We start from the raw sequence: 25296 nt of genomic DNA, 5'->3' as shown, positions 1-25296 counted from the left end.
TATAAGAGTAAAATAAACATTTTTATGAGGATTTATCACTTTTATCATTATTTTATATATCTATTTATTTTAAGTCATTTAATTATATATCTATAAAGATTTATTTATTTTTTTAAACAATTAAGCAAGTAACGTTCATTTCCGTTGGAAGAAAAAAAAACAATGAAAAAAAAAATTTCAAAAAAATTTGAAAATCAACTCATAAAAAGAACAAGTTTTGGATTTTCAAAGTTTATTCGATTTGAGGTTGAACATTCATTGATTAAAGATAAAGATAATTAATATATATAATATATTACTTAGATACTTTAATCAATTGCAGTGTATCTTGTTTTAATATCAATATAAATCAATCAAAAAGTCAAATCAAATCATTCATTTATTATTAATTAATTAACTTTCAAAAATCAAAATTAAAATAAAAAATATAAAAATATTAAAAAAAAACAATAAATAAAATAGATAAAAACTAAAGAATAAATAAATATATATATAAATTAATTAGATTTAGATTAAATTCAATAAAGAAATGAATGACTATAATATGAATGAGGATGTTGGAGGTAAATAATTCGTAAAATTTACTTTATAAAGATGTTTGAATCAGAACCTAATATTATTGTATCGTTCAATTCAATTTAGGCGAGGGAGAGGAAATCGTACAAGAGGATTCATGGGCAGTTATCAGTTCATACTTTAAAGATAAAGGTCTTGTAAGACAACAGTTGGATTCATTCGATGAGTTCATTCAAAATACAATGCAAGAGATCATCGATGAATCACCTCCTATCACACTAAGGCCCGAAGCACAACATCATCCTGGTCAACAACAAGTTCATAATGTAAGTAAAAATAATTAATAGTTTTTTTTAAACCAGTTTAAAAGAAAAGACAAAATATTAATTAATTAAAAACAAACATCATCATCATCATCATCAATATTAGTTTTCAACATTTTCTATTAAATTTGGACAAATCTATCTGAGTAAACCTACATCTGAAATCGATGGTATGACTCAACCGGTAACACCAAATCAAGCGAGAATTAGAAATTTGACATACTCTGCACCATTGTATGTCGATATCACAAAAACACAGGTTACTAAAGATCGTAGAGACGAGGAACCTCTCGAGAAGATCTTCATTGGAAAGGTTCCAATCATGTTGCGTTCAAAATACTGTATGTTGGATGAAACCAGTGATGTCGATTTGCCGATGATGGGTGAATGTCCTTACGATCAGGGTGGTTATTTCATCATCAACGGTTCAGAGAAGGTATTGATTGCACAAGAAAAGATGTCACACAATCATGTATACGTATTCAAAAAGACACCTCCATCTAAATACTCTTATGTTGCCGAAATCCGTTCTTGTCAAGAGACTGGTTCTCGTCCAACCAGTACCATGTACGTAAAGATGTTACAAAATTCAAACAAGGTAAGAATATTATAAACAAAAAGTTTTAATATTATAATGTATAATATTAACTAAATATTTTATTTATTTATTTAAAAACAATAGGGACCAATCGGTATAAAAGCAACTATTCCATATATTAAACAAGATGTACCAATCGTTGTAGTATTTAGAGCATTGGGTTTTGTTGCAGATAAAGATATTCTCGAGCATATTTGTTATGATTTCTCGGATCAACAGATGATGGACCTGATGAGACCATCTTTAGAGGAATCGTTTGTTATTCAGAATCAAGAGATTGCCCTCGATTATCTGGGTAAGCGTGGTAGCACCGTTGGTACTCGTGAGCAAAGAATCAAATTTGCAAGAGAGGTGTTACAGAAGGAAATGTTGCCACACGTTTCGGTGGCCGAGTATTTTGAAACAAAGAAGGCATACTACTTTGGTTATATTGTACATAGATTATTGTTGGCGGCACTCGAGCGTCGTCCACTCGACGACAGAGATCACTTTGCAAACAAGAGACTCGATTTGGCCGGTCCTTTGTTGGGTACTCTGTTCCGTCAACTCTTTAAGAAGCTGACCAAGGATGTTAGATCTCATCTCCAACGTTGTATAGACAAGGGAAGAGAGTTCATTCCGAGTCAAGCCATCAAGTCAAAGACCATTACAAGTGGTCTCAAGTATTCGCTCGCCACCGGTAATTGGGGTGCCGCCAACACCGGTGCCAGAGCTGGTGTCGCTCAGGTACTTAACAGACTTACCTTTGCTTCGACACTCAGTCATCTTCGTAGATTGAACACTCCAATCGGTAGAGAAGGTAAGCTTGCCAAGCCACGTCAACTTCACAACACCCAGTTGGGGTATCGTGTGTCCATCTGAAACACCAGAAGGTCAAGCTTGTGGTTTGGTTAAGAACTTGGCTATGATGGCCTACATTTCCGTAGGTTCTGCCTCTCAACCAATTCTAGAGTTCCTTGAAGAGTGGAGTACTGAGAATCTTGAGGAGATCACCGATTCCTCTACCATCCTCAACGCCACCAAGATCTTTGTCAACGGTATGTGGGTTGGTATTCATCATCAGCCAGACCATCTCCTCAAGACTTTGCGTGTACTCAGACGTTGTGGTGACGTTTCTGTTGAAGTATCGATTGTTCGTGACATTCGTGAGAAGGAACTCAGACTCTACACAGACTCTGGACGTTGTTGTCGTCCATTGTTTGTCGTCGACGACAAGGACTACAAGCTGACCATCAAGAAATCACACATTCGTCAACTCGATAGCGACCCAGAGTACAAATGGCTCGATCTTATCACCGACGGTCTCGTCGAGTATATCGATACCGAAGAAGAGGAAACTGTTATGATTGCAATGACACCAGCCGATCTCATCCCATCGACCACCGAAATCGTTACACACAACTACACTCATTGTGAGATTCATCCATCTATGATTTTGGGTATCTGTTGCTCTATTATTCCATTCCCAGATCACAACCAATCTCCACGTAATACCTACCAGTGTTTGTGGGAGGAGGAGCCAGTACTCATGGCCGATGGAAGAACAAAGCCAATCAAGGATGTTGTCGTTGGCGATCAAGTCGTAACCTTCCATCCACAGACCATGCGTCAATCCATAAGCAAGGTCGTCAACCAATACACAAGACCTACTGACAAGAAGATCATGAAGATAATTACCGAATCTGGTCGTCAGCTCATCGCTACCGAAGACCATCTCTTTATGACATCCGAGGGTTGGGTTCCACTCGCCAAAATCAAAGATAGATCTACTGTCTTGCAAGTAGCAGTTTCAGTTAGACACAACCAAAACTATTTCGAATCACACCCATCCGACACCGAACAAGTCATCAGCGATGACATTATCAATCAACACCTCGACACAGCCCAAGTTAATTCACAGGCACACCAGAGAAATATTAAGCATTTGAATAGTATTGGTTTGTTGAATAGCCAAGCAGTTGACAAACAGAGATTGGCTAGATTATTTGGTTTTGTTTCATCATCTCCATCATTATCCAAGAACAATAGCGAAATCAATATGACATTTGAATCAAAGCAATCTGCCATTGAATATAAGGAGGATCTAATTCAATTGGGACTTGGCGATTGTAAACTAGTAAAGAACGGCAGTGAGTTCAACATTGTACATCAAGCTACTGATGCCGCTGCTACTCTATTCATTGGTTTGGGTGCATTCAGTGATAGCATCCCACTTTGGATCATGAATGGTTCTCGTTTGGTCCAAAGCCAATACCTATCGTCGCTTCAATTCAAAACAACTCAAATCTCAACCAAATCACAATCATTTATTTATACTGCGCCAACTACCAGCCAAGTCTCCAAATTGGAGCAGATGGTAGAACTCTACAAGGGATTGGATATCGAAACCAACGGTATCTATAGATCTTCTTCATCGACAGGTATTTTGATCTCATTGAAGAATCAACAAAACTTGGTCAACTATCACGAGAGAATAGGTGTAAATTACAATCAAAGAAAACAAAGAGAGATTGCTTCAACTGCCGAGTACATTAGATACCAAGCAAGACAGAGAGAGCTAGGTTCCACAACAGTGAAATCACAAGCCCAATGGCAATCGAGATTAAAGGCTCATGGTGATGCTCTATATGTTCCAATCGAATCAGTCGTCGATTGTGCAAATTGTATCATTGGTGATATCACTACAGAGTCAGAGAATCACAGCTTTGTTGGTGGTCAAGGTTTCTTCATCCACAATAGTGCTATGGGTAAGCAGGCTATGGGTGTTTATATTACAAACTATCAACTTAGAATGGATACTATGGCACACGTGTTGTTCTATCCACAAAAGCCATTGGTAACCACTCGTTCCATGGAGTATTTGCATTTCAGAGAGTTGCCAGCAGGTCAAAACGTATGTGTAGCCATCGCTTGTTACTCTGGATACAACCAAGAAGATTCTTTGATTCTCAATCAATCTGCCATCGATCGTGGACTTTTCCGTTCAATGTTTTACCGTTCCTACAAAGATGAACAAAAGAAACAGACCTCAATGATGGAGGAGACCTTTGAGAAGCCCGATCGTGATACTTGTGTCGGTATGAGACATGGTTCCTACGAGAAGATCGACGAAGACGGTTTGGTCGCACCAGGTGTTCGTGTTACTGGTGACGATATTATCATTGGTAAGACCACTCCACTTCCACCACAAGACGAAGATCTCGGTCCAAAGACTCGTCGTCAATCTAAGCGTGACAGCAGTACCGCCATGCGTTCATCTGAGAACGGTATCGTAGATTCCGTAATCTTGACAACATCGGGTGACGGTTTGAAGTTTACCAAAGTTCGTGTACGTTCAATGAGAACTCCACAAATCGGTGACAAGTTCTCATCTCGTCACGGACAGAAGGGTACTTGTGGTATGACCTACCGTCAAGAAGATCTTCCATGGACTGTCGAGGGTATCGTTCCAGATATCGTTGTAAATCCACATGCTATTCCATCTCGTATGACTATCGGTCAGTTGATTGAATGTTTGCTCGGAAAGGTATCTTCGATGACTGGTGATGAAGGTGATGCCACTCCATTCACTGATGTAACAGTAGAGGCTATTTCCAAAGCTCTTCATGGTATCGGTTACCAAATGACTGGTCACGAAGTAATGTACAACGGTCATACCGGTAGACGTATGGATGCGCAAATCTTCATTGGTCCAACATATTACCAACGTTTGAAGCACATGGTAGATGACAAGATTCACTCTCGTTCTCGTGGTCCAGTACAGATTCTCACTCGTCAACCAGTAGAAGGTCGTTCTCGTGATGGTGGTCTCAGATTCGGTGAGATGGAGAGAGATTGTGTCTCTGGAGATACCAGAATTGCATCTACTCATTACACTGTTCGTTTGGATTCATTGTGGAAATCATATAAAAACACATCGCTCTATTCATTCAATGAAGACGTGAGTGGTGTACACAATGACCAAATTGTAGCATTCGCAGATAAAGGTACTTTGCCAGCATACAGAATCTTCTTGGAAGATGGATCTCACGTAGATGCCACAGAAGACCATCCATTCCTATGTCAAGATGGTCAATGGAGATCAACTCTTGAACTGGTTGGACATAGTTTGACCAAATCAATTGAACAACCCCTTATCAATATTGAAGAGGAAATGAGTGAGGCCTCATTGGGTTCAATCAAAGAGTTTGAAGTAGAGTGTGCTAAATACCGTCTCCTTGGTCGTACATTGACCAGTGGACACTTCCACGAAAGAGATGATAGTTCTGTGATCTATGCCAGTCATTTATTAGATGTTCGTTCCATCATAGCCGATATGAAGCTCGTTGTACCAAATTGTAATCCATCATATACTGCTCATAGCAATTCCGCAAAGTTCCACATTAGTACACCAAATGCCGTGTCAAGACAATTGTGTGCTCTTGCTGCTGATATTCCTCTTGGTAGACGTGTTGGTACCGCTGGTTCATGGCCAACCTTTAAGAATACCTCAAAGGCACTTCTCAGAGAATTTGTTGCTGCACTCTTTGGTGGTGACGGTCAATCCCCAGCTCTCTCAAATCGTGATGGTCTTGGTGGAGTAAAATTCAGCCAAACTAAAGTCGAGAAGCATGTAGATTCATTAAAGAGCATGATGAGCGAATTAAAGAATATGTTGGTCACACTTGGAATTGCTTCTCAGTCCATCACACTCCAAGGCCCAAGCAAAGCCGAAAATCACACAGTTGAAGAAAAGGTTTACGAGTGCACACTTCATATTGCATCTTCAGAAACCATTAAATTCCACGACCTTATCGGATTCCGTTATTGCCACTCCAAGATTTTAAGACTAGAGGCAGCCACATCCTATTTCAGACTCTGTAATAATGTAACCAAAAACAACATCCCAACAGCCAGCGACTATTTGAAATCGATTGGTGCCAATAAGCTCTTTAATCATGGTTTGGAAATCAGTGCCAAAGTTTTGCCAGTGTTCCACCACAAAGTTACAGATGTTAAGAATATTGGTGAATCACCAATGTTTGATATTCAAGTCAATCAAAACCAGAACTTTATTGCAAATGGTATCGTTGCTCACAATTGTATGATTTCTCATGGTGCAGCACAGTTCCTTAAAGAAAGACTCTTTGACCAGTCCGATAGTTACAGAGTCCACGTTTGTGATATTTGTGGTCTGATCGCCATTGCCAACCTTAAGAAGAATCATTACGAATGTCGTCGTTGTAAAAACAAAACTCAAATCTCCCAAGTTAAAATGCCATACGCAGCTAAACTTTTATTCCAAGAGTTGATGGCAATGTCAATTGCACCAAGAATGTTCACATAAATTAAATAAAACAACTTAAACAACTTGTTAAAATATAGAATATATTATTAAATATTGAATCATTATTTATTGTATTCCAAAAGAATTAATTGAAAAAGGTTTCTCTATTCTTTGGTATCTCGTAGATGATCTTAAAGCAATCGATCTCTCTATGGTTTCATCATCGTAGAAATCACCATAAAGATACAGGTGATGATTTGATACAGCAGCCCATGATTCTCCTAAACTTGCTTTTTGTAATCTATTTTCTGGTGTACTTTGTACATTCTTTAAATGATCCAATACATCTGAATCCATTTTAACTGTATTATTGGTAATCTACAATGATACATTAGACAAAGTGAACTTAAAATATGATTTTGTTTGTAAACTTATACTTACAAGTACAGCAATTTGATTTTTATGTGCCAATGATTTTAAGAGTCTTGCAATTTTCATCATAACATAATGACCATGTGTAAGTTTACCACCAAAGCTAGTATAAAGGAGTGTACCAATCGAATCAATGATAATCAGTTTAACATTCTTCAAATAATTATCAAATTCAAATGAATTTGATATCGCTTCAAGTGTATCTACAAGTTTTATTGGGTCTAAACAGTTATATCTTCTTATTCTATCTAATATTGCTAAAATTGATTGATTACTATCCTATAAAATAATAAACATAAGTGTTAGTGTTATGTATTTGAAGTTTAAGTGGTGTTCGTAATTTACAATTGTAGTGGTTTCTCCTATTTGTTGTTTATACATCTCTGCAATTCTATCGGCAGAAAATGAAGACGATGTATCAATATAAATAACATTCTCTTGGTAGAATCTAGAAACTTGCATTGCTATAAAGAGGGCGAATTGAGTTTTACCTGACGGCGATGTGCCAATCAGCTCTGTCAGTTCACCCGTGGGTAAACCTTCACCACCAAGAATGTCATCTATACAACAATTGGTTTTTAAATATCTATATTCTTTTAAACTAACGGCTTTATTGTAGAGATCGGTTGCGACTGAAGGTACTGCACAATGATATTTCTGTAAATCTCTCTGAATCTTTTGAATGATCTCCAATGATAAACTAGTTTTCTGTTGTAATCTCAATGGACTTTGTAATAGAATTGATTCCACAGTTTTAATATCTGCTTTTTCAAATAACTCTATATATTCTTGATTAAAAATATTTGTTTGAAAATCTGTTAATGACATGATTTAAATTACAAAAAAATAAATTGATTTTGCAATTCATATTAATTGTTTTTCTTTTTTGTATGAATTTTTTTCCAATAAATTTGCGTTGCAGATTTTAAAGAAATAGTTGGCACCTTTTATTTAAGTTATAATTCTGAGTAATTTAGAGTTGGTAACGATTGCGATTGGTTTATCACCATACTGCTGATTGGCATTTGTCGAGAGTGCATATGTCAAGAACTGACAAGTTTTACATTTAAATAGTTTCCAATCTCTCTTTTTAGATGGATTTTGAATTCTATAATTTAAAATAATAATGTTATTAGTTATAAGTTTAATTTGTTTAATATTAATTAGGACTTACTCAACGGATGATCTCTGGAAATCTCCAACTACATTCGTAATGTTAGTATAGCCCCAAATCACATGTTTGGCAGTGTAGTTGTGAAGTTTCTTCATGTCAAAGAGGAAAGTTGAACAACCTTGGAAGTTTGGACAATCTTTGTCGCCTTGTTCACAATTACAATGTTTGGGATTGTTGAATTTGGTAGAGTCGAATGGAGTCAGCAAGGTGAAGACACAAGCACCACAAAGACATTGGAATTGGGTAGTGTTGTTGATATAGGTTTCAATACCACCTCCCCACTCTGCCAAACCCTTTTGAGTTCTTCTTTGTCTACCCCAACGACACATCTGTTCTACAAAACCTGGATTTGGATTTACAATGTAACGACGGTCACGAATGAGAATGAACGCTTCGAAATAACTCATGGATCTAGAGTCCATGAAATAACCAATGGCGAGTGCAGCAGATCTAGAAACACCTTTATCAGATACGATAAGTACTCGACCCTGATGCATAATGGCATCACGAATGAAATCAAATGCCAATGTGAATGAATGAAGAATATCCTGTGAAGGATCATCGTGAAGTTGTAAATGCAAATATTCGAAATGATCTGGGAATGCATTTGGTGAACCTGTACAATTGATTATATGTGTAATATCTAAAAGAAATATTATTATTATTATTGATGAGCATATAAATGATGATGATTTTTATCATAGTTATTAACTTATTACTTACGGAGATCATTCTTTAACATATTCTTTTTCATTGATGGGTTAAAAGATGAGATATACATGTAGGATGTAATCTTGGATGGGAATTCCATGAGATGTTTATGCTCAGGGAACTCGGGTGGCTCATTGTAAGGAATCTCTGGGATGATGTTGATTTCATGGAGTCTCGACTGGGTGTTCGATGAAAGTGAACTCGATTTAATAGTGTTGATGTTATAGGTGTGTGGGAAGAAACGACCAGGAGTATAGTGACCACTGCTTCGATTGGTTCCCTTGTATCGAGTTCCATCACCACCGATGTTGTATTCCTTTGGTTGACCGGATCTCAATTGCTCGTTGTTGAGTTGTTGCTTGAGACGCTCCAACTGTGAGAGAATGGTTGGTTTGATCGACGTGAATTTAGTCAGAATATCACGTAGTGTTGGACGATAGAATGGATCTCTGACGAAAACAAATTCCATGAATTCGATTATGGCCGGAATATTATGAATCTTTGCTTTCTTCTCGGCGGTGATCAACTCTTGACCGGGTTGAGTAACTCTAATAAAGAATTTGACCCAATCGTCATCGTAGAACAAGAAATCACCGGTCAACAACTCGTAGAACAGACAACCGAGTGACCAGACATCGCTGGCAGTGTTGGAGCCAACCTTTTTACGTCTGTCGAAATTCTCACGAGTCTTTTGACTTGCATAGGCAATGGTGAGCATCTCTGGACTCTTTATAAACTCAGTACCTCTATTTCTAGTGGTATAGCCTTCGATATCGGCAGAATAAACTTTAGCTTCTCCCCAATCAGCCAAACAAACAACGAAATTCGGATCATAGGTAGGTTGATTCCAAAAATCGTCTTCGATTGTTCCTTTCTTTATTGGATGTACTAAAAAGTTATCACACTTTATATCGAAATGATTGATCTCTGCGTTTCATTTAATGAAATATATAATAATTAGATCTAATGTTTTTTGATGATAACATTTAAATGCTACTTACTGTTTTCAACTAAGAATTGAACAGTCAACAAGACATTCATATAAATATTGAGATAGAGTGGAAGTTGTTGAAGGAAATGACCGGTTTGTTTCAATCTCCATTCCTTAAGACTACATTTGTAGGATTTCATTACGATCCAGTAGTTTTCACCATCGACACCATAGTCAAACATATGGCAGGCACGGTGATCACTTCTGAATGTATCCATAATGAGAATCTCTGTAAAGATATCATGGAGTACACAACGATCGTGAAGTGATTTGGGAACGGCCATCAGCTTGACAGCCACCTCAAGACCTTCATCGTGACCAAGAATTCCTTTGTAGACAGTACCATATGCACCCTTGGCAACTCTCTTCAAATCCTTAAATAAACTAGAATGGAACAATCGATTGAATAGCAACTTCAATACTCTGAAATAGTTTGGTCCCATTTCAAATGTTCGTTGACACAACTCTGGTATAATTCGCTCATTTTGTTGATGATTAATATGCAATTGTAGAATATATGGGACATTGAGCTTCTTTGCCACCAATGGAAATTGATCTGAATATAAATGTTCCAATGTATGACTGTGTCGAGTAGAAATAATTATAGTTAATTTAACATATTCAAACAACTTTTGATTGTATCTTTCTTTTTTTTTAAACATACTTTGAATTTAAAAGTAAACTAAAAATCAATTGGAGTACAGAGATATGTAGATCTTTATCGTGGTAGAGTTTACGATTATTTCTCTCTGTTTTGTATCGCAGCAATTCTTTGGCTGTTGGTTCGGTGGTGTTTGTCGACTCTTCCTCTTGGGTGTGAGAGGAAGATGGATTTCCAAGAACAAGTTGGAACTTTGGATCCTGGGGGTCAATCTTTTGTTCAATCGCTGAAAGTAGACCAGCTGAGGGTGCTTGCACAGAATCGGTGATCGATTTAGTTTCACTCTCACTCGATCTGGTCTTGATCAACGGTAATGTGAGCTTGGGAATTGACAACTTAATGTTGGTGCTACCTCCTGAAGCACCGAGTGAAGTATTGAGTGCTGGTGTTGGTTTTGTATTTACATCGGTTACAACAACTCTGCTGTCAACAACGGTATTATTGGTTTTTTGAGAATCAGTTGGATCAGTCATAATCTTGGTAAGTGAAATGCTGGGAATGGGTGGAACCTTTGGTGGTAATGCCAATGGAGGAATAGAAGGACTGCCAGCTCTGTTGTCTCCAATCTTTGCAGGTAGCTTTAAAGGTGGTAATTTTGGTTTAAAAGTTGGTGTTGACGATAAAGGTGGTGTTGACTGAGCTGGTATCTGAGTGGATTGTGTTGTTGTTGTTGTTGTTATTGGTTGTGATTGTGTTGTTGTAGTTGGATCTGTTTTGTTTGTATCATTATTATTCGAGACATTGATTTTACTTGGAATTTCCAACTTTGGTATTAAAGTTGGTGTGGCAACTGTAGTATTATTAGTAGTTGCAGTAGAGCTACTACTATTATTATTATTATTGGTAGATGTTGTTGTATTTTCTTTTCTTAAAAAGAAAGGTTCAATGAATTGGTCTCTATTTTGTTTTACTTCATATTCCAGGTTGACTTCTCTTACCAAGAAATCCATTGTTCTCAACTGATAGAATTTCATTGTTATCTTTTCATTTTTACTAATTAAAAATTTTCTAAAAGTTAGTAACTAAAATTTGATTACTTAACAATTTATGTATACATACTTTATAGAAAATGCAATTAATATATTTAAAAATAATTTACATAGAGTTAATGTTTGTGCATCAATAACATAATTATTATACAATTTAATAAAACTAATATAAAAATAACTTGGAGAAATAGAATCATAAGAGTTCATTAGTAATAATTCTAAATAAATAATCATTTACAACCTGTTGATAAACTTACCTTATATATGCATCGATATAAAGTTTCTTTTTTGTAAATGGATTCTTTTTGAATGAAAAAATGGTACTAAGAAACTCTAGCATTTGTTTTTTCACTTGATAGTTCTGGAAAAAGTTGGAAGCCTGTAGGAATGGCAGGATGATTCCACCGGTAGGAATCAATAGGTAGTCCATCTTTTTAACTAGATCCGAGGCAAACATGTTATTGTTATTGTTATTGTTGTTATTGTTGTTGTTGTTGTTGTTGATGTTGTTGATATTGCTGTTGTTGTAGTAGTTGTTGTTGTCGTCTGATCCAGACTCACCGAGTGTTCGCTTCAGCATGTCGACGCATATCGCATGATGCTTGATGACTCTACAACGCAGTTCAATAAGCATCTGCTTGCGGTCACTGAGATAGTGGTGGTGTTGCTGTCTCGCAAATTCACGGTCGATTCCGTCGTTTGCCAGCAGATACTGAGTGTAGTGTTTGAGAAAGTGGAAGGTGTCGTCGCGCTCCAAAAAGATTGCCATGAGCAGCTCGTTGAGCGGTGGATGCATATTCTGGGTGATGATCTCGTCGAATACGCAGAGCAAGTAGTGAATGATGTAGATGTCTTTGAAGCGCTCCGATGTCAGTCTGCCCTTGAAGAGATAATGCTTGATCTTCAGCAGTACCTCAATGCAGACGTCGACTACTTGCGATGGCATGATTCTGGTTGGACAGAACTGCACGTAGTCGGCGAGCATATGCAACTGATACTCAAGATCGCCAATGTAATTGGTTTGGATAACATTCATTATATTATTGTTGATACGCCAGAGTAGGATGTCTAGTTTCTTTCTGAAGGAACCTTTACGCTCGGGAACCATGTCTTTGGTGATGTCGTTCCATCGTATACGATGGATATACTCGACATAGTCGGCCCAGTTATTGGCCAACTGGAATATCAACTGTAGGAACTCCATATCGGCGGGAATCAGTCCTTTGTAGACCATTATTATCTCAGAGTATATCAAGTTCATTGGATTGTTGACATACTGAAGCATCCAGAGATTGTAAGAGGTCGACGCAATAACCGCTCTCAATATGCAACATCTAACCTTGTAGAGATTGGAATTCTTAATGGTTTGGAGATCGGGTGACACCGATACATTCGATTCTGAAGTTGGTGTATCTGGTATCACAAATTTCTTTGGTGCATAGCTATTTCTCTTTAGCGTTGTAGATGTAAAGTGTGCATCTACCACCTGTTTATATGATATTAATGCTGTTAAATCTGATGTCATATCTAAAAATAATTAAAATAGTAACCATTAGGTTAATAAACAATATAATACCGAAATAAACTAATGAATGATATATATAGATATTTACATGTTTCACCTAGTTTAGAAGCAATATCACTAAGTTCTTTGGTAGAGTTTGTTTCTACTTTACCGATTTCACAGGTGTGACTTCTCGTAGAGGAATTAGAGTCGTCACGTCTACGAGATGAACGTGTCATCTTGGCACTGCTCTCCACTCGAATCGGTAAATTCAATTTCGGAATGATAGGCTTTGACATTTTCAGCGAGGGAATGATAGTGGTGGATGCGCTAGTAGGTGAGATAGCTGACGGTGAAGTATTTGAATTGTTGTTATTTATTGCTGACAATGGTGGAATTAACATGGTGGTTGGCGAAGTCTGACTCGAAAAGATTGGTGATTCCGCCGGTGACGAATAGTTACTTCCATTATTACTTTCATCGAGTTTATTCGAAGAGGACAACGATAAGTCTCTCAAAGTTCGACGTAGTGTACCTAGATTATTATTATTATTTCCTGTTGTATTGTTGTTGTTCAATCTATTGCTCTGACCACTCGATGTATTCAACAAAAGGTCAGAGTAGCCACCGGGTGGCGTCTCCAATGGTTTATCTAAAGCATATGAATTCCTCTTGTTTGCCAATGTAACCGATCCTTTATAATATATCTCCAACAATCTTGGTATACAAAGATCTTCAATGAATATCTAAAAGTAGAGAGGTATTAATATTATTGTTAATCACATTTATATAATAATAATAAACTTACAGATCTCAATGGATATAATGATATTAGTTTAGGTAGTGATTCTGCAGTACCTATACATTCGATATCATCATAAAGATGTTGAATCAATTGTTTACAAAATAATCTTGATGCTTCATGACTGTTATCTATTAAATATTGACATATCTAATAATTTTATATTATATATATATATTTAGAAGTAGAATAGAGTTAGTGATATATATATATATTTATCAGATTAAATAAAAAAGTATAGTTAAACTGGTTACCTCTAATACGATTTCAGTGGAATGATTATTCTTGCCACAATAACAAATACATTGAATTAAAATAGTGATAGCACCACGACTGATACAGAAATTCTTTTCGGATGCGTCCATCGATTTAGTTCGGTCGCGTAGTGATTCGAGTAGGGGTATTCCTTCTTTTACAAAGAGTGTAGTTGTACTTCCGTTCTGTTGTTGATGATGTTTGGCGTGGTGTGGATTCACCATAGAGTGTAACGTCGACAGCTGTAGATCTACCGCATCATACTTTGATGATGGTGTTACACTTCTATTCTTTCTTCTGAACTCCATCATCTTATCTTCTACTTACTACTACTACTGATCTTTATTCTACAAAACCTCCTACATATATATATATACATACATACAATATAATATAATACAATATATAAATACAACACACAAAAGACAAGACAAGATGAATTAAAATAAACTTATTTGATAAGTGCAAAAATTATTGTTTTTGTATTACAATTTATTGTTTTTTTTTTTTAACTTTTTTTTTTTTTTTTTTATGATTGATTTGTGTGGTAAGATTGTAAATTGATTTATTGTTTTTTATAAAGTTGTTTTATTATTTTGGTATAAAATATGGGTGTGTGTATGTATGTATGTATGTATGTTCAAAGTTAATTTACTAGTTGGAAGACAGTGTCAAAAGATATTGACTAAAATAGTAATTTTTTGATAATATGTCAGGATTTTTTTGAAAATTAGGGGTGTTTTGATAAGACAGTTTGTAATTTTTTTTGTTTTTCAAATTTGAATTTTTGGTTGTTGCAAAGTAACTTATTATGAGATGATCTTTCTAAATAAGTTTATTAAAAAAGATTTTCCCAGATTCAACATGTTGAACCGATTTTGTTAGACCAAAAAAAATATAAATTAAAATATAAATAAAGAATTTCACTAAGTGTAACAGGATCAACCTTTTGATATCCTTCTTCTTAACAATAATATCATTTTTTTATTTATCACAATAATAATAAGTTATTTATATAAAATAATAAAAAAAACAAACAAATAATGATTCCTTATATAATATTAAATAAAATAATGGAATTTTTGGATTCCAATATTGATAGAATATCTATTATTTTTTCTTGTAAACAATGGTACAAAGATAGAGACCAAATAATCAATCTTAATGTACAAACTTTAGAAAAAAACTATGAATATTATCAACAGCACTCTATTTTCTATTTTAAATCATCAATTCTCACATATCTAAATAAAGTAAATTATAAAAATATAAAACTATCAAATTTTAGTGGTAAGTTAAACTAAAATAGTTCTTTTTATTTAAAAAATAACTAATTCCATTTACCATAGAATTTGAAAGAAATACATTAAATAAATTTAATAGTAGACATATTAAATTAAATAATTTATTTAATGAAAAATTGGAAGATCATACCCTCCCAAAAGCAACTTTACATCTAAAATTTGGATATGAATTCAATCAACCTATTGAATTAAATGTATTGCCCCCAAATTTGAAATATCTATCATTTGGTTCCAAATTTAATCAACCTTTGTTGATTGGATCAATTCCTGATGGTGTAGAATATTTGGAGTTTGGTGATCAATTCAATCAAACATTGGAGGTTGGTAGCATTCCTTCGAGTGTAAAGATATTGAAATTTGGATACTATTTCAATCAACCAATCATTAAAGGAGCCATTCCAAATGGAGTCAAAGAGCTACATACGTCCGTACTTTTCAACCAACCGATTGAAGAAGGGGTCTTACCAAACTCAATTGAAAAGTTAATTTTCGGTTGGGGATTTGACCAAAATCTTCAATTTATTCCAAAATCAGTGAGGAGATTGCATTTGGGTTGCAGATTTCACAAGTCTTTAATTCCTATTGAAGATCACCTTATTGAAACTCTCCATATTTATTCATATAGAATACAATATGGAGCTATTCCAAAGTCAGTAAGGAATCTAAGTGTGTCCTCTATAATCGAACTTCCTGTTCCTGATTTTGTTCAGACTCTTTTTTTGGTGGATTACTTTAATCAAGAGATTCCTGTGGATTCACTACCGAGCAGTATTAGATTCCTACATTTTGGAGATGTCTATAATCAACGAATGGTCCCAGGATCGATACCAAATGGTGTAGTGGAAATTTCATTTGGAAATTCATTTGATAAACTTATCAGTCATGAAGTGATACCGACATCAGTTAGAAAAATTAAATTTGGCGACTCTTTTAATCAGAACCTCCAAAGCAATGGTGTTTTACCCTCAGGTTTGAACTTCATTGAATTTGGAAAGACTTTTAATATGCCCATTTCAGAGACATTCAGTCATATGAATTCTATAAAATCAATCAAGTTTGGAACTAATTTTGACAATTCAATAGAAGCAAGTGATCTACCAGATGGCTTGGAATCATTGGAGTTTGGAGAGAAATTCAATCATGAAATTTCTCAATCACTGCCTGCTACTTTGAAAAATCTGGTATTTGGAAATAACTTTAATCAAAAACTAGATCAACTTCCAGGGAAATTGAAACATCTTGTTCTTGGAAAGGGATTCAACCAAAAGATTAATTTTTCAAATTCAGAAATCAAGTCTTTAGTAATTGGTTCAGTAGATTTGCTACAAGAGAATCAATTTAACCTACCAAAGTCTCTTCGAAGTATGGATATTACAATTTCAGATTGTAAATACAAATTAAGATTATTACAGAATGAAGAAAAGCTATTCGTTTCCAATAATAATTTAGTTGGTGGATTCATAAGTCAATCAAAATTTTTAGAAAAATTTAAATAAAACTAAAAATAGCATACTTATTGATTAATTTAACTTATATTCTTTTTATTATATATTTGTTTAAATTTTCCAAAAGCTTTTCAGTACTATCTCTATTTTTTTCCAATATCTTTAAAAAATTGGTTATCCTTTTAAATATTACTTTAAATATCTATCATATGAAACTTTATTTTGGATACAGTTAAAATTATCTATTTAAGTTTAATTTTTTTGAAAAAAAATATTTTAAAATTAAAAAATTTCCCAAAAAAAAAATTCATTTTCATTTTGAATACAGATAACAAGCATTATAGCAGAAAATAAGAGAGATAGATATTTGTATAAATAATAATAATAATATTATATATATATTCACACAGACATCTGTTTTAAGATGTTAAATTATATTAATGATTTAGAAGAAGATGATTTTAGTCATTCAAAAGCTACAACCTCAACAACTTTATCTTCATCATCTTCATCTTCATTTAAGAATATATCAAACAGAAAGAAATTAGGTAAACCTATATTAACTTTTAACAACAATAATAATAATAGTAGTAACAGTAATCATAATAACAATAACAGAGGTGGTAAAAGTAAAGTTATACCGATAATGTCAAGTTATTCAGAGTTTAATAAAAAGAAGAAACAAATGAATGGCGGAAAAGTAGGTGGTGGATCACCTTTGGGAAGTAGACACTCTTTTGAACATGAAGAGAATTCCGATGGTGAAAACAGTAATAATACCTATGACGATGAAGATACTTTAGAGGAAGAAGATATCATACCTATAATCAACGGAAAAAGAGGTAGATACGAAGATAATAATAATAACAACAATAATAATAATAATGGCAATATTGTTGAAAAAGAAGAAGAAAAGGATTCAAAGTATTTCAAGTTGTTTAATGACTATCAACAGGAAGAGGAAGAGAGAAAGAAAGAAACACAACATAAGAGACCAAAGATAGAGTTTCAAACAAATATGTATCATTATCAGAATCAGAATAATAACAATAATAACAGCAGGCATAATGGTCATGGAAAGAATAGTAATCATAATGGATATTCTCATACCAACAATGTTAATGGCAGTGGAAATACACACCATCATAATAATAATGATAACAATGATAATAATACAATTGTAGTTGATGATAGTGATGAAGAAAATACTCCAACAACTACTACAACCACTACAACAACAACGACTACATCATCATCATCGTCATCATCAAACAATAGACCTAAAAGAAATCCAGAACAACTTGTTTATAATTCAGTTCCAATCATTCATAATAATAATCATAGTAGCAGCGGCAGCAGATTGAATATGACTTCTAGTCATCCAATTACTAGAAGTGGAACAGCTCAGAGAAATAACAGTGCCAGCTCCTCCTCGACCACTACCACCACCACCAACAACAACCGAGCTTTACCAGAGTTACGAAGAAACAATACTGCGCCACCAGTTGTACAATCACATGCCCCTCCACCTCCTCAAAGAGCTGCAAGAAAATCCAACAAACGATCAACGACTACCACCACCACTACAACTACCACAAACAATCGTAATAACAATGTACATTTAAATAATAACCTTGCTACTGTAAATGATAATGGAACGACTGACCTTGACAACGAATTGGCATTGGCAATAAGCATAACGGATACACCACCACGCGCAAACCATCGTCATAACAATCATAATCACAATCATCGTAATACTAATAATAACCAACAACATGTACAAGAGCAATTGGACTATCAGGTCGCACTCCAACTTCAACTGCAGTTCCAACAATTAGAACAACAACAACAACAACAGCAACAAACCCATCAAGAATTGAACCGTCAACTTCACCAACGTGCAATCAATCATAGAATATATGAAAGATTCCAACAGCAACAGAATCAACGTCACCATCATTATCATCCACATGCTCATGCACATGGACATCCACAAGTCGATCCGAATCTCTTCAACTTGATGGCAATCAATAGGTAAGTTATTTAATAGACCACCATAGATGATTATAGATTACTAATTCGTACGATTGTTTCAATATCAATACAGAGATTTCAATGAGAATGATTATGAAATGTTGTTAAGATTAGATGAAAATGTAAATAATAAGGGTGCCAATATACAATCTATAAAGACTCTACCAATAAGAAAGATAGAGAAAAACACAAAGATTGAAACCTGTTGTATCTGTTTATCACAAATGGAGGTTAATGAAGAAGTTAAAACTTTACCATGTTTACATTTCTTTCATATTGACGTAAGTTTTATTTAACTTTATTTAATACTAATAAGTAATAACAATTGTTTAAATATATTATATATAGTGTATAGATCAATGGCTGAAAGTTAATAAGATATGTCCTATCGATAAACAATCAATTACTGAATAAAATATATAAATATTATTTTATTACATCATTATAAAGAACAATTGTCATTATTTAGAATGAGTATTTATTTTTTAAAACTTTTTGAGCTAATATCAATGCTAGCGATACTGTTATACCAACACTGATTAGCTCTGACCATACTATAGATGACTGTTGACAATCTAAAAATGAATGTCTTGTTTTGTGGTTGATGTAGATGGTTTCTGTGAGTTGTTGGATCAGTGATTGCAAAGAGTTTACCTTTTCGAATGCCTCTGCTTCTTGGTGATTAGAAAGATCCTGTCCGACTTCATGCAATATCTCATGAATCTTCTGCTTTAATTGATAAATAGATTGAATTCCTGGATTTGATTTACTAAACTCTTCCCATGTTTCATCATCCTATAAATAAATAAAAAAACAAAACATCAATAAAACTTATCATTTAAATGATTAATAATAATAATTGTTAACATACATCAATATGTTGATAAACAGCTTGTAAATATACTAGTGAATCTACTATATTGAAATATACAATGTTTCTAATTGCAGCATCGGCCTGTGAGAAACTAATCGATTTATGTGGTGAGAATATACTGAAAGGATTGAATCCTAACGACCAAATATAATTGAAATCCGGTGTATCACTGTTCTTTGCTAATGATAACTGAGTCGGTGAAATACCCCATATTGTTTCTAATAATGATGCTAACACTGGTCTTGTTGCATCTGTGGCATCTATTTGTAAAATTTGATCACACCTAAAGTTTATGATTAATTGGTCAAACACTTTCTATTTAGTTAATTATAGATATAACTATACTTACTTGAAATCAGATATTCTTTGAGATTGAGTTTGAATTGCAATGACCATGTCGTTGAAACTGACTGCTTGATGTGTACGATCGAGTAATAGCAGATCTTTAAATGAAATGTCAAACAAAAACACTGGTATAATGAGTCGGTTGTTACGATAGTCAAGCTCTGGTACGAATTGAAGGTTGTGTTGTTTCAACCAGTAGTGTAGCTCCTTGGAGTCTAGATATTGTTGTGTTCCTTTGGTGCCAGAGTGATGAACTCTGAGCGATGACTGTTTCGCCTGAGCGGCGTGTACATTGTCCAACAACGAGATCTCTGCCTTTGAAAAGGTAATCGATTGGTGCGGTAGTCTTTTGATTCTAGAGAGTTCACCCTGTATCGCTGGCCAATCGAAATTCTCGGATTGCTCGATCATGCCGACTTGATGGTCGTGCACCATGATCAGACGAACCTCGAGCTCCGTCCAGTGGTAGTTGGAAGCGTGACTCACCACCGGAGTGATCAGCTGTCTTGTCGAGTGATGAATGAACGTTGCGATGTTGTAGAGGAATTCATTGGTGTTGCTACCGGTTCGTCGGTTTGGAAGCGTGTCCGGGAGGATGGAACCTGTACCCTTGGTGAGCGGACCGTACGACGGAGTGTCTGCACCCAAGTCAATCCACATATATCTTCCTTCGCCCTGTGCAGCTCCGGTGGAGGAACTAGCTTTCAAGTTGGGTGCCATCGATTGCCATACTTTGGTAGTGCAAAGGAGTGTACGGTTGTCGGCGTGTGTGATGATCGGTAACTGAGAGTAGGTGTATCGCTCTCCCAGATCACTGTTGATTATGTAGATCGTATAGGCGTTGGATTTCTCAGTTACATAGTCATTCCATACCAACTTGTCAACGGTGACATACGGTAGTGTGGTGATAGCCATCGATGGATGTATAACCTCTCTCTTTGCCAAACCATTCTTAATGGCATTCTGTATGTTATCTTTAAGTTGTATCGATGCAGTCGATACGAAATATAAATATTTTTGTTTAATAAAAGGTATAGTTGAATACTATTAATTTAATCAATGAATTTTGTTAGTTATTATTTCAACATCATCATCATCATTATCGTCATCAATCAAATGATTTGATCTTGTGTAAAAGTATGAGAACAAACCTACAGGTGTCAATATGGTAGGTATATTTGTATTATCCAAGTGATTCAACAGCTTTTGTAGATCATTATAATTTGAAGTGGTGAAACCAACCAACTTTACATTGATATTGATTGGATGTTCGAATGCAAAGGTCGATGTGAATGTATCAGACTTTGAGTGAACGTGATCATCATCATCATGATCATGCTGTGCAATCACCACTATTGAACATAAATAAAACAATAATATTATATATAAATAACTACCATAGGTACTACTACTACTCCTATAAACACTTATTTTATTATATATATACATTTAATTAATAAATTTATTTAAAAAAAAAAATGTTCTTTAAATTAAATAAAATGAGAACTTCAATATTTTTTTTTTTGACTGCCAAGTGACTTAGGTGGGCCACAAGTTGGTGAGTAAAAACACAATCATCTTTTCTATATATATAATAGTAAGACTATTGTTTATTTTTATGATTGTTTTTATTATAATTAAAGATATTTCAAAAAGTGAATTTAGAACAAAACATAATAATAATAAATATAGTTAAATTAAATCACAAGATCGTGATTGATTTATTAAATTTATAGTTTTTGGATGCACGCTTAGAGACGATCTAAAAATTCGTTGAGTGGTGGAATCTCTTGTCTTAAACCTTTTCTTATACGGATGTCTTGGACGATCTTGTTGGTGACTGAATTTGGTTCGAGTGGATCTTGAGACATCATCGACCAGTGATCGAATGTCATTTGGAGGAAAGCCAAACCACTGGTTTCAGATTGGAGATAGGCACTGAATCCAAACGATTCGGAAACGGGTAGATGTGCACGGATTGAGAACACTCCATTCATACCGAGCTTCTCTTCTTCAGAGATGGTGACACCACGACGACGATTTAGACACTTGTGCACACCTTTGAGTACTCTCGACGGTGCTTGGATATCGACAAGATACATCGGTTCCAACAGACGTGGCTGAGCGGAAAGTTCGGCGGCGTAGAGAACCTTACGCGATGCCGGCATGATTTGGGCAACACGACGATGTGCACCGTCGGCGATCAGTGTGATATCAGACATATCGAAACGAACACCATACATCTCTTCGGAACATAGAACACCTTCTTTCGATGCCCACTGGAATCCCTGGACAATCGAGTCACGCACTTCATTGAGGTACTGCGTTCCGACAGTTCGGTCGAGGAACATGTTTGGTCCATTCAGGTTTGGACCGAACGACCAGATTTGCTTGGCTTCATTCGCTTCCCAGCTGTGGTTTCTCACGAGGAATTGTGTTCTTCCGGCAATGTCATTGCTGTTTGGATCGAGTTCTTTCGATTCGATCTGGTTGGCGAGCTCGGCACCGAGTGGAGAGGCACTGACATAGATACGATTGTGCTTGTTGGCCGATTTGGCCATGCAGACAGGTGATGTTCCTTGAACAGTCTCACGATAGCTTACCACTGGATTGGATGCTTCGATTTCACAGTTGGAATACTCTTGTAGATCTTTGAGACAAATTTCGAGTTGGAGTTCACCAACTGTCGCCAGGACTTGCTCACCAGTGTTAGCGGTGTAGTGTTGAATGGCCGGATCGGTTTTGATAACCTTACGGATACCTTCTACTAACTTTGGAAGATGAGTTGGATCCTTTGGTTTGACTGCCACCTTGACCACTGGAGACACAGAGAATTTCATGGAGACAATACCTCTTGCCTCTGGCGCAGAAGTGATCGTTCCCGATTTAATGAGATATTGATCGATTCCCATCAAACCAATAATATTACCACATGGACAGCTTTCGATGGTTTCACTCTTACGGCCCATCATCAAAACTATACTGGTGATCTTCTTGGTGTTGAAGTCGTTTGGACTGGTCTCGGGATCGTACGAAGGCTGGAGAATTCGAACGGTTTGACCACTGGTGATGGTTCCAGAGAAGACACGACCGAACGCAACGAAACGTTCGCCGAATGGAATCATCTTGCTTACGAACATCATGACTGGACCGTTTGGATCGCAAGCCTTCATTGCTTTAGCACACTCGTCGTCCATTGGACCGGTGTAGAGTGACTCTGTACGGTACCGCTGCGCCACTATCGGCGAAGGCAGATGATGCACCACCATTGAGAGAATACACTCATCGGCAGGCAAGAACTTCTTCATAACAGTTCTCAGAAGATCCTTACCACGCAACTCCAGCTCGGCTTTGGAAAGCTTGATATCCAAGTTGTCCAACTTTCCGATGAGACTATCGATGTTGGACTCATCCTTGGCGGCGAGAATGAGAGCACGCAGTGGCTCGTAGATGAGACGACAGAATCCACGCTCGAGAGTACGTCCATCTTCAGAGGTTTGATTTGGTCCCCATTTCTTGGTGACGCTATCGTAGAAGTTGTCACCCCAGAGACGATTGAGAAGCTTCTCCTTGGAGAGTCCAAGCTTGGCTTCGTAGAGTTTTACCCAGTTTTCAAGAGTAAATCCCCATCCTTGATATCCACTACCAAAACCAACGTTTCCAACCTTTGGGTCGAGCATCTTTTGATTCTCACCCATTTGGACGACGGCATTGGTAGCTTCAATGGCGTTACGAAGAGCAAGATAGGCATCCTCAGGTGCGACCTGGAGTTCCAGGAACAATCTATCCATTTTGTTAACAAAGAGAACTGGTACAATACGCTCGGACAATGCTTGACGCAAGACTGTCTCGGTTTGGACACAAACACCCTCGATGGCGTCGACAACGACAAGAGCACCATCAGTGACACGCAAGGCGGCAGTAACTTCAGAGGAGAAGTCGACGTGACCCGGAGAATCAATGAGATTGAGGAGGAATTGACGGTCAGTTGAGCCAGCTGGCAATGGGGCAGACTCTGGCAACTCTAAGTGCAAAGAGACACTGGACGACTTGATGGTGATACCACGAGCAATTTCATCATCACGTGCACTCAGGTAACGGAGATCACCGGCTTTACCTTCTGGAATGATACCGGCACGTGCAACGAGCGAATCAGACAGAGTAGTCTTACCGTGATCGACATGAGCAATAACTGAGAAATTACGGATGTTGTTTCTTTCATTCATTGATTGTGAGATCTTATCAACAGTGAACTTGACCATCTATTTATAAAAAAAATAAAAATAAAAATAAAAATAAAAATAAAAGTTAAATTAATATTTTGTTTCAATTTGACATATATTATATAAATATTTTTACATACTTTTTGATTGTTTGTTTAGTTCTTTTTAAAAAAAAAAGAGAAAGATGGAGGGTTGGTTATTTGGATTTGGCTTGGGTTATGGAAAGGGAATTTAAAATCTTGTTTCTAATACTATCTTACATAATTTACCTTTTTCAATTGGAACAATTAAAAATAGGTAAGTAGAAAGTTTAGAAAATAACTTGATTGCTAATACTTGAATATATCAGTTTATTTGTAACAAAGTTGTTTGATTTGAATGAAATTTCAGGTTTGGATGGAATTATTTATAGTATTAGTCGAGTTGGATGAGGGATCATTATAGGGAATTATAATAGAAACTATTAAATAATTTTTTAAAGTTGAGAAGTATGCCACATATTAAATGACTTCTCAACTTTAACTAAAAAATTCAACAATTTTGTTTGAGAAATTGTGTCCATATAAATTTGTTTCTCACTTTTTGCGTTCCCCCACCAATTTCAAATTTTTTTCTTTGTTTTGTATGTTTTGTTTTTGATTTTAAAGATTTTTTTACCTCATCTTGCAAGCTATAGCTCTGTATGTAATGCCTCAGGTTACCATCTTAAATTTTGAGTAGAATCGATATTTCTTTGCTAAAGGGATCGATCGGTAATCAGTAATTATGATAATTGATTTACAAATAAAACACATTTATACACTAAATTCAAATTACAATTTTATTTATAATCTTTAACTAACTTTG

The 25296-nt window shown here is 35.6% G+C and overlaps 7 protein-coding genes across 7 annotated transcripts; 3 read left to right on the top strand and 4 right to left on the bottom strand.

The window, feature by feature from the left end:
* Positions 1 to 529: 529 nt before the first annotated feature.
* On the top strand, positions 530 to 6763 carry rpb2 (RNA polymerase II core subunit; the record flags this gene model as incomplete). Its single annotated transcript, XM_020578771.1, has 5 exons — positions 530 to 563; positions 643 to 842; positions 946 to 1437; positions 1522 to 2236; positions 2307 to 6763. The coding sequence occupies 5 exons, from the start codon at positions 530 to 532 to the stop codon at positions 6761 to 6763; spliced, it is 5898 nt and encodes a 1965-aa protein (XP_020431235.1).
* Positions 6764 to 6829: 66 nt separating this feature from the next.
* Positions 6830 to 7963, bottom strand: PPL_07937 (putative DNA repair protein; the record flags this gene model as incomplete). The annotated part of the gene is made up of 3 exons (XM_020578770.1): positions 6830 to 7081; positions 7145 to 7414; positions 7481 to 7963. The coding sequence occupies 3 exons, from the start codon at positions 7961 to 7963 to the stop codon at positions 6830 to 6832; spliced, it is 1005 nt and encodes a 334-aa protein (XP_020431234.1).
* Positions 7964 to 8086: 123 nt separating this feature from the next.
* On the bottom strand, positions 8087 to 14533 carry PPL_07936 (dual specificity protein phosphatase PHS1 family protein; the record flags this gene model as incomplete). The annotated part of the gene is made up of 12 exons (XM_020578769.1): positions 8087 to 8243; positions 8310 to 8952; positions 9033 to 9947; positions 10022 to 10653; positions 10676 to 11665; positions 11732 to 11824; positions 11919 to 12179; positions 12810 to 12838; positions 13001 to 13188; positions 13275 to 13859; positions 13970 to 14117; positions 14222 to 14533. 12 exons carry the CDS (start codon positions 14531 to 14533, stop codon positions 8087 to 8089), a joined length of 4953 nt encoding a protein of 1650 aa, XP_020431233.1.
* Positions 14534 to 15295: 762 nt separating this feature from the next.
* Positions 15296 to 17022, top strand: PPL_07935 (uncharacterized protein; the record flags this gene model as incomplete). The annotated part of the gene is made up of 2 exons (XM_020578768.1): positions 15296 to 15512; positions 15572 to 17022. 2 exons carry the CDS (start codon positions 15296 to 15298, stop codon positions 17020 to 17022), a joined length of 1668 nt encoding a protein of 555 aa, XP_020431232.1.
* A 373-nt stretch (positions 17023 to 17395) lies between these two features.
* On the top strand, positions 17396 to 19422 carry PPL_07934 (uncharacterized protein; the record flags this gene model as incomplete). The annotated part of the gene is made up of 3 exons (XM_020578767.1): positions 17396 to 19008; positions 19082 to 19289; positions 19357 to 19422. The coding sequence occupies 3 exons, from the start codon at positions 17396 to 17398 to the stop codon at positions 19420 to 19422; spliced, it is 1887 nt and encodes a 628-aa protein (XP_020431231.1).
* Positions 19423 to 19473: 51 nt separating this feature from the next.
* Positions 19474 to 21676, bottom strand: PPL_07933 (uncharacterized protein; the record flags this gene model as incomplete). Its single annotated transcript, XM_020578766.1, has 5 exons — positions 19474 to 19803; positions 19880 to 20165; positions 20232 to 21271; positions 21479 to 21579; positions 21625 to 21676. The coding sequence occupies 5 exons, from the start codon at positions 21674 to 21676 to the stop codon at positions 19474 to 19476; spliced, it is 1809 nt and encodes a 602-aa protein (XP_020431230.1).
* Positions 21677 to 21978: 302 nt separating this feature from the next.
* On the bottom strand, positions 21979 to 25112 carry PPL_07932 (uncharacterized protein; the record flags this gene model as incomplete). The annotated part of the gene is made up of 3 exons (XM_020578765.1): positions 21979 to 24489; positions 24587 to 24611; positions 25108 to 25112. The coding sequence occupies 3 exons, from the start codon at positions 25110 to 25112 to the stop codon at positions 21979 to 21981; spliced, it is 2541 nt and encodes an 846-aa protein (XP_020431229.1).
* Between the last annotated feature and the right edge of the window lie 184 nt (positions 25113 to 25296).

The sequence above is a fragment of the Heterostelium album genome, assembly GCF_000004825.1.
Source record: "Heterostelium album PN500 unplaced genomic scaffold PPL_scaffold8, whole genome shotgun sequence".
NCBI classification, from domain to species: domain Eukaryota; phylum Evosea; class Eumycetozoa; order Acytosteliales; family Acytosteliaceae; genus Heterostelium; species Heterostelium album.
The sequence above is the reverse complement of the archived record's forward strand: the minus strand, read 5'-3'. Positions and strand labels throughout refer to the sequence as shown.